This window comes from Sturnus vulgaris, chromosome 1, assembly GCF_052056855.1.
Source record: "Sturnus vulgaris isolate bStuVul1 chromosome 1, bStuVul1.hap1, whole genome shotgun sequence".
Taxonomy (NCBI): Eukaryota; Metazoa; Chordata; class Aves; order Passeriformes; family Sturnidae; genus Sturnus; species Sturnus vulgaris.
The window spans coordinates 134179196-134192826 of record NC_142243.1 but is presented as its reverse complement, the minus strand read 5'-3'; the positions used below and the strand labels follow the sequence as shown (position 1 = coordinate 134192826).

The window sequence follows — 13631 nt, the reverse complement described above, 5'->3', positions numbered from 1 at the left end:
TATGATTTCTTCTACAAGTTACACTGTGGGACAGTGATGTTAGTGATTCACATGCACTGAAGCTGCCACTGTCAAATAAATAAGCTGATGGGCAAGGCAATTTTTGCTTAAAACAGTTAAAATACAGTAATTTTAAGCCTAGACAAGACAAGGCTGGAAAAGAAATACCAGCACAAAACAACACCACATCTAATTGTTCTGATAACAGTGAAAATTTTGAAACTGGAAGAGATGTATCTGAAACATCCTGGCCTCTGTAGTCATGACAGCAAGAAGGAGACAGGATGTCACCTCCCCGTTCATCAGAACCAGGCAGCAGGACATCAGGACAGGAAATCGAGACAGCTCCCCATGGGAGAGCAGGAGCAACAACACATCCCAATCACAGTGCCTGAAACCCATGTGGTGATCCCTCACAGACCAGCCATGTCAGGCTACCCTCATGCCTCACCTCCTGCAACATCCCAGATTTCTCTGTTTCTATTTCAGCTCTCCCCATAAAGCTAATTTAGCCCAGAAGCTGCTTCATCAAGGTATACTGTATTCTCTGCTGACCATAAACAGATGCAAGCAGTAGCCCCAAGCTTTTCTTACCTTAGTCTGGCTATTCCCATTGTCCTTCAGACTTATCACCTCTCCAGATTGAAAGTACCATGCTGCTGCTTCCTTCAGACACAGCACACAAGCACTGCCTTGTGCCCATCTGCAAGGTACTTTCTTTCACGGAGTTACAGAGAACCTAGAAATTTTTTGCATGGGTCATGCAATACAAAGGTAGATAAATATGTCTGGAGATAAGGTAGTTGTTCGGACAGGTCAAAGGAAAGAAGGTCTTGGGGAATGGAGGGAAAATGCAAATATATTCTTGAAAGCTAAATAAGATTAGAGACTTGGCACTAAATCCTTCTTTAAGTTCAATGTCCTCTAAAATCAGCTCAGAAAACACCCTCCTCTTTAACTTCTATCATACCTCTCTTAAAAACACGTTGCTTTCTAACTCTCTAGTAATTAGTTCAGCTTTCCTGCAATGCTTCACAAACTTCAACTAGATTTTTAGAAAAACAAACCCAAATTCTTTGTCTCTAATGACCTCATCTAATTAAGGCTTCGTGTCAAGCTGAAGCAAATGAAAGACTAATATCATCACATTTTTTTTCTCACTCAAAAATTATTAGCATGTACTGATAATTTAAAATATTCTAACACCTAGAAACACATTTGCTCTGTCAACACATATAAATATGTAATAATATAAGAATTATAATATGAAGAAAATATTAAATATTTTAGGGGAACTGTGAAATGAAGAAGAGGGTTTTATCAGGAAGAAGAAATTTTTAAAATATGAATAATACTCCTAGAAAATGTGACCTTCCTACTCTGTAGAACAGCAAAGAGAATTACTTCATGAAAATAAAATTACATAGGACAGTTATAAAAAAGGATATGAGGCTATTCAACTCTGATGCATTGCACAGAGACTAAACATATTGTACCATTCCTTAAGAATACAGAGAAAAAAAACATTATATAATGCTTTTTTGACAAATATTACTTAAAATTTCCAGCAAGTACTGCATCTCTTTAGAACAGTTTGGTTTCAATAACATGTAGCTTATTGTGCAGCAAAAATCCTAGGAGAAAATGGGTTGGTCCCAACCCCCAGCACAAAGCCTTGGATGCCAAAAGAGTGAGGCAACAGGTTAGGTTCTCCCAGGAGCAGCCCTGGACAGAGCACAGGCTTGCTATGCAGTGTATAGGGAGAATGAGACACCCAAAACCAAGACCCACAAAAATCAGTTTCTGAGAACACAGGTGCTGGAGGCAGGAAGTGCTGAGGACAACCATTCCCTCCTCAGTGAGTCAAAGGTGCCAGCAGTGTCAGCTATCCCTTGGGATGAAGGTAATGGTGCCATCCAGCCATGTCTGCATACCCCACACATGCAGAAAATCATATTCAAATTCTGCCTTCAATAGCTTCAGCCTGGCCTTAACATTCTTGAGGCAACCACCCTCAACTCAGTGACACTTCAAAAGGACAAAACCAGAAAATTCCATTTTTTGCCATTGGCAATCCACACAGTTCACTTGAACATTGGTTTAAAGTAGTAAGTGGAACCCATGTTCTCCCCATTCAGCATGGCCACCTCAAAGCACCACGCAGCTACTTCTACTCTCTAAATCTTTGAAATGCTACTGCACTAACTTTTAGCCCAGATGCTGGGCCACTGAACACCACAGTCTGATGTCCTTCACGGATGTCACCTTTTATGTTCCAAAAAATCCAGCAGCATAATTACCAGACAACAAGCAGCGCTGCTCTAAGCAATAGTAAACAATCCAGGCACACAATACTGAGGCACATAGTCTCAAGATGTGGATCAATAGCTCCTCACACATGAAAAAAGAGGAATCAAGTGAAGACAGAGGGTTTTGCTGTGCACTGTCCTCTCATGCCTACAACTCTCTCCAACACTGGTTCTCAGCACTGAAACCCTCATCAAAGGAGTACCAAAATCCCTCCAGAAGCTTCACTTTTCTTCCAGAAGACCAGTGGTTATCCAAGATGCTGGCAACTCAAGGGTAAATCCTCTGATATACATTAAAAATAACTTTTTTGTTGGGCTTTTATTTATCTAGTTGAATTCCCTAATCCATTTCACCACTGAGATATAAAAGAGGAGGGCCAACACTGGGGACAAAATGCATCAGCCAGGACTGGAGCCAGACCACTTCTTTCAGCAACATCCCTGGTTTAATAAAACGGTGAACCTACAGAAACAGCCCACACCAACAACTTCAAGACAACATGCATTATCCCCGTTTTATACACAACAGGCTGGAACTATTTTCATATTATCTAATTGCAAAGCTCCTATCACCTTCTATAAGAGCATAGCTGGATCAAATGTTGACAGTTAAACAAAAACAAACAAAACAAACCATGACTTGAACACAAAAACTAGGAAAAAGTCTGCCAAGGCATCATCTTCATATTTATATTATTTCAGTTTTGCTGCAAACAGCAGTATGTAAAAAAACCAGAGACTGTTCCTTTTTTTGAGGAGACATTTCAGGGCAGGCTGCTCTGAAGTTGGTTCTACTTGTCAGTATTTCTTTAAAATTAAAGGGTATGGTCACCCATCAGGGTAAAAAAAGTGTACTTTAAAACACATGCAAAAAAATGAATTCTTTGATACTTTATGGTCAAACATCTGCTAAATGACTACTCTCCTTCAATTATGGGATTCTCAAAGCAGCAATTATATCTATTTTCCTCAAATTTGGGGATATAATCAGCATGACCAGAAATCAACACAGACTCTCTCTCTCTCTCTATATATATATGTTTTGCCAATGTTGAAACACTGAAAATGAGACAAGGACATTGACTAAATATGGTAAAACTCCAGTTTTCCAGCTCCCAAAACTGAGTACTTTCTAACATTCAATCCTGTTTGTTTACCTAGGAATCTATTTCTTCAAGGTAATGACCATTTTCAGTCCCTGCTGATTTCTGGAAATCCAGGTCACTCTGTTTCATGTTTCTTTCTCTCCCTGTCACTAAAGTGGGCAGTGAAGTTACTCTCTCCTTGTAAGGAGATCAAAGGAAGGGAAAACTTTCTCTTTGACCCAACACCTTCATATCTTGGAATACAGTTAGAGAGTGAGACTGTTGGGAGTTTTTCCTCTTCAATAGAAAAATCTAACCTTTTCTGTACTCTCTTTTTTTGCTGTGTAAATCAGATGGAATCTGGGAACTTGACATCTTGGCGTATTTCCCAGTCATGAAGAAGAAAGTAGGATTTTATCCACAAGATCACAAGGTACTGAAAAGCCTCCTGCACATCATCCAACTGTTCTGTATCCGAGCCAAAGTGGGCAAATATCATAAAATCAAATAAATGAGGAAAGCTCTGTGCACATCCCAACAGGGTTTCAATGCCATAGGCATGAGTTAGAAGACCTGCAGGAAGAGATACTCCTGCTATCCTGGACTGGCTTGGACTTCACAGCTAAAAATACTGCTACTATTTAGGGCTTCCTGCTCCTGCCCTGAAGGGTTGCAGATTTTTTCCACACTTGCATGGTGTATGCTGAAATGGAAAGTAACCAACCTCAGCATGTGCTCTAGCCATTGGGTCACTCTTAGGAAACACTGGTTTGAATTTCCATGGACAGAAGGGAAAATAAACCCTGAATTTCCAACATCCAAAGTCAAATTTCTAATTGTGTTAGGCTATTGCCATGTTAATGAAGAGCCCTCCAGAGCACTTGCTTGGGGTACTGAGCTTCAGGAGGAGCTCAGAGGGAACCAAAGGCGACCAAGTCCAGCACCAAGTTTTAAATTTCTGCCAATGTCTCCTATTTTCTTAGCTTCATGACTCACAAGCCTGGGGCCAATTCATGGGAAGAGAGGAATACAAGACATAACTGAGAAGATGAAAAAGCAAGAAATCGTCTCCTGTACCTCCTGCTGGGATGGGGGCGTCAGCCCTTCTCATCTTAACTCCATTCCTAGACCTTAAAAGACAAGAAATCCAACCTGTGCTGTCTGTCTGTAAGCAGACATCAGTAGTGTCAAGGAAGGGATCAGTCTGGGATGTACCGAGACAGTGGTTTGTAAACTGAGGGGTCTGAAACATATTCTGATAGGAACACTGACTTTAAACATGCACTAACTATCAAGCTAAAAGCAAACAACTTCAGGAATGATTTGCACAGTCCACTTTAGAGGCAGCTGTGAAGGAACCAAAGAATCATCATAGAGCCCACATCTGAAGGACAGTCTTCAGCTTTTAAAACATCCCTCTGCCAAAGCTCAGCACAGCAGCAGTAGATCTCCCTAGCCTGATCCCATGTAACAAGAGTACTGTAACGACAGGATAATTGGCACCAGGCATCTCATATTGAGTTGCATTATTTTGATTACAAGATGACTTATACTCCTACCACTATGTGGCTAAAACAAGGTGCATCAGAACTGCTGATAATCCTTCACCGAGGGAAATTGTTCAAATATTTCTGATATGATTTAGGGCAGTCTTCTATCCCTTTTTCTTAGGAATAAGGCACTGTGACAATCCTCAGAAGTGATAAGGCAGTGGTTTTAATAGTCTAACTACATATTTTTTATTCCATGCTCGGTATAAGTGGAAGTTTTAGGACAGGCACTTTTCCCAACAGCACACCTTCTGATTCTCTGGCCCGCAGAGGCTGGTGACGAGCAGCTCTTACCAGACATTTCCGTCAGCCAGGAGGATGGACCAGTGATGGGAAGAACAAGAGCCAAGTGCCCACCAGGGACCAGCTACCCCACACAACCTTCTCAAGCACAAAAACCTGTCACAGTTTGCAGAGAGCGAGATGAGACCAGCAGAAATCAGAACAGGCACAAATGGTAGGAGCGTCAGAAGGTAAGTAATTTAATCAAAATTATTCCGCAAAGTGTGAGAAATGGCCCACTCTTTTGTGAGAGATCTCATTGTCATAAAGTCTCCTAGCACCAATCTCTTCAGAACATGGTAGATCTTGGAGGAAAGTGAAATTGTGAAAAAGAATAATGTGGGGGTTTTGAACATTCCTCAGGATAGACCAGCACTGTATAATACATTAATATCTTTCCAGATATAGGATTTTTACAGGTTAAAAGAAGGACATAATTAGCCTCTGTGAGTATTTTTAACATGTAAATTTAGTACATTACTGAAAAAAAAGGCAAACCTAGTAGTAAAACCAGGCAAGTGCAAATAACTACAAAACTAATAAAGAGAAGTGAAAAACAGGCTTTTCGGGATGTAAAGATATTTGCCAAAATTAAATTGCAGGTTCTCTTTTCAGGTTGAGCAACACCTGCTAAACATGAAAAAAGACCTTTTAATTTTAGCTTAATTTTTAGGAAGCTTGGAATAGGACTGGAAAGGATACAAAATAGTTGTAGGCTTAAAACTTACTCTAAATTTTCTCCTATCAAAGCACTAAACTGTGCATATATCATGGGGCAAACAGATAGTAATGGTTCTAGTTGCTTTGCATTTTAGGCATATCATTACCTCAATATGACAAAACTATCCCAAGTAAAATTCACAGCAGCAATTTTGCAAACCAAGTATGATTTATTCCAAGCATATCTTAAATTACCCAGTTTTATTTCTTGCATTTTGAAAGGTTATATATTTTTCTAAACAAAACAGTTTTATATGTTGTTTCATTTCAAACAGAAAGCCCACTATCACAAAAATTTACAATTCATAAAAAAATTATGTGTATCATGTTACCTCTTATTTCCTAAACTAAATTTATGTTCTCATAAAGGAACACAAATGCATTTGAAGTGGTCTAGGAATATGTATATTGCTTTTTATGGAGAGCAATCACAGAAGAAGGTTCTCATCTGGCCTTTAAATAACAATCCTGAAAGCCTCACATCAATTAGTAGAGAATCTTAGACATCACTTTGTTTGTAAGCAATCTAATATTTTGGAGTTTAAAAGACCAGAATCTTGTTAAGTGCAGCTAATGGTTATTCTTGCTCCTGAGTAACATACCACACATTATCATCTAAAAGGCAACACCCAGTTCAGTGACAGGTAAGTGACAAAGAGAGCATGTAAACAATGCCAAAAGTAAGTTCTAAGGTGAGCATGAGGCAGGGAAGGGAAGGGAAGGACATACAGATACTGACTGCTTTGTTGAGTGAGGGGCTTGAACTCTCCAAGCTCAGCTCCTTTTCCTGCTGTCTTGTTTTTTACTGGAGTGAAGGGCTGAGCCTGGCAAGACAGGGCACATGAAGAGAAGGAAAAGTCGTGTCAACTTGACACCCCATGGAGAACTTCTTTCCTACCAATCACAATAGAGGACCAGAATCTTTGCAAATGAGGTTCAGCAGTTTTTAAAAAAGGATATAAATTTAATGGAAAGTTCAGGAATCAACTCTAATTTTACAAGTCTGGCTAACCAAACGTATCAATATAAACTGTGTACCAATCACAACTGTGCCATACAGAAAAGTCCCAGGAAAATAGCACCTTGCTTTGCAGAACTGTTACAGAAGAAGAAAATCATAGTTTGACTACTGAGAAGTTATTGGAGGTACAATACAGTTTGTGTTAAAAAGCAAGTCACATGTCCAAAATTCCAAAAGGAAGAGTTACCTTCTGGAGGAGTTGCAATACTGCTCCCAAGTCCCAAAATAGCAATGCTGTGATTCCTTGGTTCCAGCATCACTGCAAACTCTTCTCCTCTTTCCCAGTGTGGTACTTTCACAGGCTCCAGATGCACATTTTCCAGCCCGTCTTTCTTCAGAGCATTGAACATATATTTGATGCCTTCCTCTAAGTTTTTTGAACCACTGAGTCTAGGTCCTATGGTGTCAGCAAAAACTGCTAATCTTTCATAGGATCTGTTCTGAGCCTTTCCATGAACAGCAAGATCAATAATAGCCTTAGCAATATTAGTATAGCCAGCTATCTCATTCTTAATGTCTTCAAATGACTTCAGGGAACTTCCATCTCTTCTCAAAGATTTCCCAGCATATTGGTGTAATAAATTCATGAGAAATATTAAGAATAAGTACTTCATTTTTTTTCCTCTTTCTTCTTTTCCACAGATGGCCTGTTGGAGAGGCAAAAAGGAAAAAAAAAAAGTAAGTTAAAAAAATCATACACCTATCAGCAATACTTTTTGTTATTTGGATTGGCAAACAGAAATTAAATGAAATTAGTTTATCATGAAAATGCTTTGATCAGAACTAGCAGGAAAGTAAACTCAACTTGAAGACAGAATTATTGAAAGCAAATGAAAAATCTCTGGACACATCTCTGTTGTGGTCTTCAGAAATATCCTTAGAATGCTGCATCTCTTTATATAAACACTTTATTCAATGAATCAAAACCCAGGGCTGCTCCCATGCAGGAGGAATTTTGCATTTCCTTTCTGTTACAAGCAGGACTTTTCAGAAGTGCCAAATCAAATGGCTTTACACAAAACATCCAGACAAAAACTTTTCTTAAACCATTCATGAATAAAAGTTCTTCCTGATCTCCATCTTCATAATCAGGCAAGTACTTTCCATTGTACTAAAAAAGATTTAAGATGTAGATCCAATGCCTCCAGTGTCCTGGTTTTGGCTAGAATAGAGATAATTTTCTGCTTAGTAAGTGATACAGTGCTGTGTTTTGGATTCAGCATGAGAACAACACTGATAACACAATGATGTTTTGGTTGTTGCTAAGTAGTGCTTACCCTAAGTCAAGGACTTTCCAGTGTCTCATGCTCTGTGAATGGGGAGCTGCACAAGAAGCTGGGAGGGAGCACAGCCAGGACAACTGACTTACATTGACCAAAGGGATATTCCATACCAAGTTGAGTACACAGACTGGGGGAGTTGACTGGAAGGGGCTGATCACTTCTCAGGGAAAGGCTGGGCATTGATCAGCAGGTGGTAAGCAATTGCATTGTGCATCACTTGTTTATCTTGGGTTTTATTCATATTTTTATTATTATTATCATCATCATTATTATTAGAGCACTTTACTTCTTTTGATCTACTAAACTGTTCTTATCTGAACCCTAAATTTTTAAACCTGTATTGGCTTGGCACAGCCTGGTTTTTGACAGCAGGGGGGAGCCACAAAGATGTCTCCTGTGGGAAGCTGCTGGAAGCTTCCATGTCCAGCAGAGCCAATCCCTGCTGGCACTGATTATGGACATGCTGCTGGCCAAAACTGAGCTAATGAGAGAGGCTGGTAACACCTCTGTGATGATATACTTAAAAAGAAAATCAAAACAAAGTCACAGGTTTTTTTCCTAATCAGAGAGGAGAAGGAGGTGAGAACATGTGAGGGAAACAACATGGCAACACCAAGGTCAGTGGAGAAGGAGGACAGGAGGTGCTCCATGTACTGGAGCTGAGATTCCTCTGCAGGCCATGGTGAGACCATGGTGAAGCAGCTGTGCCCCTGCAGCCATGGGGATCCAGGGATGCAGAGATCCACCCACAGCCCATGAGGAAGGTGCCCATGCCACAGCAGGTGGATGCCTGGAGGAGGCTGTGATCCAGTGGAAGACCTCCAGGCTGGAGCAGCCTGTCCTTGGAGGACTGCACCCCATGGAAAGACAGGCCCACGTTGCAGCAGTTTTGGGAGGACTGTGTGCCCCTGGGAGGGACTCACGCTGCAGCAGGTGTGCTTTGGCTGCTGTTCTTGAGATTGGACCCACACTGGAGAAGTTCACGGAGAATTGTCTCCTGTGGGAGGGACCCCACGGCCTCACAGAGGAAGGACTCTTCTCCCAGAGCAGTGGAAGAAAATTTCAGTGATGAACTGAGCAAAACCCCCATGCCCTGTCTCCCTGTGCTCAGTGGGAAGGAGGGAGGGGTTGGGGAATAAAAGGTGCTTTAAGGGCTTATTTGACTTCTCATTATCCTCCTCTGATTCTGTTAGTAATAAAATTCACTTTGCAATTTAAGTTGAGCCTGTTTTGCCCTTGAACTATTTCTCCCAGTCCTTATCTCACTCATGAAACATTTATTTCTTTTTCCCTCCTCTGCCCAGCTGTGGTAGGGGAAGGTGAGCAAGTGACTCTCGTGGGTGCCTGGCATTTGGCCAGTGTCAAACCATGACAGTACCTCTTCTTCTGTGTCTCCTCCTTATATCACTGAGGGCTGGGAGCAGGAAGTGTGTGTCTACATGGTATTTAGTTACCATCTGGTACTTAGTTACCATAAACCATGCTAGAATATTAACAAGCTTTCTTTGGATCCTCTTCCTTCTTTCAGGGCTTTATTCCACAGGACTTATACCAAGCAGATCTTTGAAGAGCTCAAAGTCTTGTCTCCTGAAGTCTGGTGCTGTGATCTTGCTTTTTGACCTGCTCCTAGGATGCTGAACTCCATTACCTCATGGACACTGTAGCCAAGGCTGCCTTTGACCTTCATATCACAACCAGCCTTTCTTTGTTTGTGTGAAGTCCCTCATACCATCCCTCCTTGATGGCTTCTCTATAACCTGTGTCAGGCACCTCCTGGAGTGCTTATAGTCTGCTGTGATGACCCTCGAGCAGATACTGGGATGGCTGAAGTACACCATGAACAGCAGAGCCTGTGAATGAGAAGCTACTTCCAGCTCTTAAGGCCTCATTTACTTGTTCCTCCTGATCAAGTGGCTTATAATACACAGCTGCTACAGTCACCCATACCAGTCTGCTCTTCAGTAATCCTTATCCACAGGCTCTCTGTTGGTTCATCATCCATCCCCAGGCAGAACTCCAAGCACTACAGCTATCCTCCCACATAAAGGGCAACTCCATCTCCTCTCCTTTCCAGTCTGTCCTTCCTAAAGGGCATCTATCAATCCACTGCAGCATTTCAGTCATGTGAGCTATCCCTCCACATCTCCATGATCCCAACAAGATCACAGCCCTGCAACTGCACACAGACCTCTTTATTCTTGATTTAACCCCCATGTTGTAAATATTACTGTGCAGGCACTTAGAAGCATAGATTTGTCAACAGAAACAGAAGAGGCATCCCACAACATTCATGAGAGCTTCTGAATCAGCTCCCAAAAAGGGGAGATAATCCACCAGGCATGCACCCATAAGATGCCATGTTAAACACTGGCTGTGCAGTGCAGAAATAAGACACAGAAAGAGTCAAAGTATTAGCAACATTTCTAGGATCCATAAACCACCAGAATTCAGAAACAAACAAATAAAAAACACCCCAATACCCACAAAAACCACTCACATAATCATTTTGGAGTCAATCATAGCTCATGTGACAACCAACACAAACTGTCAGCATTCCATAGGCCTTTATGGGTCTTTTCACAAACAACAATTTAAACAGTAACTTTAGCAGTAGAGGAATACTAAGGTATTCTCCTTAACTATGCAAATGTTCCCTAAGTTTGAGATCAAGGAAGTAACAAGTTCTTCACAGTGAAGCATCATTTTTACCAAACAACATGAAATCATCATTGATTTCATCAGTGAATGATAAATCTAGCAGAGAGATTTCTTGAGACTGGCAGGGCAAAGGTCTTACACAACCAGGAGCAGAAGACTCGGGTTATCTCAGGACACTGCATGAGAACTGCAAAATGCCTTTTATAGTCTGAGTTACTGTTTATTTGTGGTTATACTACACAGAGGGTATTGGTGTATTTTTATTACTATGCTCAGCACTTTCTCCATGTACTTTCCCTTAACCAGTTAATTACATGCTCTTTGACATCCTCTTCTAGACATCAGTCATTTTCTCAGGATGACCATGCTGGTTCCCTGATTTTTGCCAAGTTCATCACGCACAAAGAAGCCAGCAAGATAATGGCTTGGTGCTGAATGGAGTAAGAATAATTTTGTACACTTAGTTTCAAAAACTTCATGTTTGGAGGTTTGTTTGTTTAAGGGCTTGCAAAACCTACCAGAAAAAGCAGATACACTTAGCTGTTACACAAAAGACACAGAGGGATTATTTAAACAGCAATGGCAACCTCAAAGAGCCCCCAGGTACCAACTCCATGCATTTTTTTCAATGGATAGATGCAACTGCAGTTATCACATTTCCCTTAAATAAGAAATGCTTTCTTTGTTCTTCCTAGCCTCATTCAAAACCAGCAGCATCCTCACTCCAAAGGCTGCTCCAGAGGATCTGCATTTGAGATATATACTTCTTCCAGGAATTTCCCACTGAACACTGAGAACAGACGTGTCTCCACAACTTTTGTGGATGTAACATACTTCTGTGTTGCACAACATTTCACTGCCTGCCAAGGCATTTTAAGAGGAATATAACTGAATTCAAACCCAAGTCAAGAACACATACACACACACACACACACACACAAAAAAAAAAAAAAAAAAAAAAAAAAAAAAAAAAAAAAAAAAAGTAATTTATTGTACTTTCCTTGAATACTCCAGCATAATCTGTTCAAAAGCAGCTATCTGAAATATTTCCCTGCTGGGTAAAATAACATCATACTCAGACTGCAATACAGGAATCACTTCACTGCTAATCCAGGGAAAGAATCACACACCTGTTTTCCAAGTCTCTGCAACTTTATCACCCCAGTGAATCATCTAGCAAAGGAGATTACTTATTTTTCCCCATCTAACAAGTTAAGACTCAGCAAATGAACCTCACAATGCCAGCCAAATTAATAAAAAAAACCACAACAGTCAAAATTGTTCAATGTGTTTTATTGTTCATGAAGCAGAAGGAGGGCATCCAATCATAGTAGTACCTGGATTCATACAGAAGGGAACTCTCTGAATATAGTTCACAGAAAGAGAGGTTTTTCCCTGAAAAATCCTAGCAGAACATTTAAAAGGGAAAGTCTGGAGTGAGGAAGACCAAGTCAGGTAGCACTTAAACAAACTGTACACATATGAATCCATGGGGGCCTCATGGGTTGCACCCATAAATATTGAGAGCTGATGTCATTGTGAGGCCACTCTCATCATGTCACTCCTATCTTTGAGAAGAGCAAGAAATAAGATGTAGGGAACTACAGACCAGTCAGCCTCACATCAAGCTCTGGCAAGTGGGCAGGAGAAAAATCCTGAAAATTACTTCTACACACAACATGATGCCTTTCTAAGACAAAACTTCTGTCTTGGTAGATGAGGATAGAGAAGTGGATTTGTTTCCCCTTTACATTAGTAAGGCAGTTGATAATCTCCATAAAGGTCTCAGGGAAACTGATGAAGTATAGGCTGGATGAGCAGACAGTGAGATGGACTGAAAATCAACTGAACAACCAGCCTCAGAGGATTTTGAGTGACATCTAGTTGGCAGATGGTAGCTACTGGTGATCTCTAAAAGTCCGTATCTGGTCCAGAACTCTTTACTCCATTAATAATCTGGATGCTTGGACAGAGTGTGGCCTCAGATGATGGGAAGGCTGGGAGGAGTGGCTGTGTACTCGGTGGTTGTGTGAGGAGGCAGGCAGACAGGAACCTTATGAAGTTCAACAAGTCCTGCATCTAGGGAAGATTATGTATGTAGAAGAAAAAGAGAAACTAAAGGCAGAAAATATGTCTTTTCCAGCTCAAATTAGTTTGAAAGAGAATGAAATGGAGAGCACAATACTATGAAGGTAGTGCAGAGTCTGGCCAATTTGTCTGTACCTAACTGCTGTCTTTGATGCTAAAGTGTAAGCTCATTGGGATTTTCATCTTTTAATGGTGTCCTTATATAAAAGAGTGCACCCAATCTTTAACCAGGCTACCTGGCATTTCCACCATTAAAATCATTACAATATAAATTACTTAAATGTTACAGATGGAAAAGAATAAGAGAAAGAGGACAAAAGAATGTCTCAGATGGGAGATTGATTACTACAGCAATCAGATAACAGAAAGAGGAGTATAGGGCATAAAAATAGGATAAATAAAGCTAGAGCACTGCTTCTTCTCCAGTGTGGCAAAGTTTTCCCAGAATCCCAGTTGAAAATACAGACAAAAGGATACAGAGAGTTCACAGGAGTCATGGTTATGGCAAATGAGGAATGAAAACAATAAATTGAGGCTATTAACAACTTCATTGCTTGAGATCTGCTTTATCTGCAGAGTATCTATCAGTTTCCTAACCACCATTTGATTTTCCTTCAGGGAATGCAGGAAATCTT

General features: G+C 40.6%; 1 protein-coding gene across 1 annotated transcript in view; it reads right to left on the bottom strand.

Moving 5' to 3' along the window:
* The window catches only part of CPQ (carboxypeptidase Q), a 141998-nt gene that overhangs the window by 116348 nt on the left and 12019 nt on the right, over window positions 1-13631 (bottom strand). The window contains exon 2 of the mRNA XM_014879795.2: window positions 7155-7614. Coding sequence (XP_014735281.1) covers window positions 7155-7581 — 427 coding nt within the window. The 5' untranslated portion in view covers window positions 7582-7614. The remainder of the gene's footprint in view (window positions 1-7154; window positions 7615-13631) is intronic.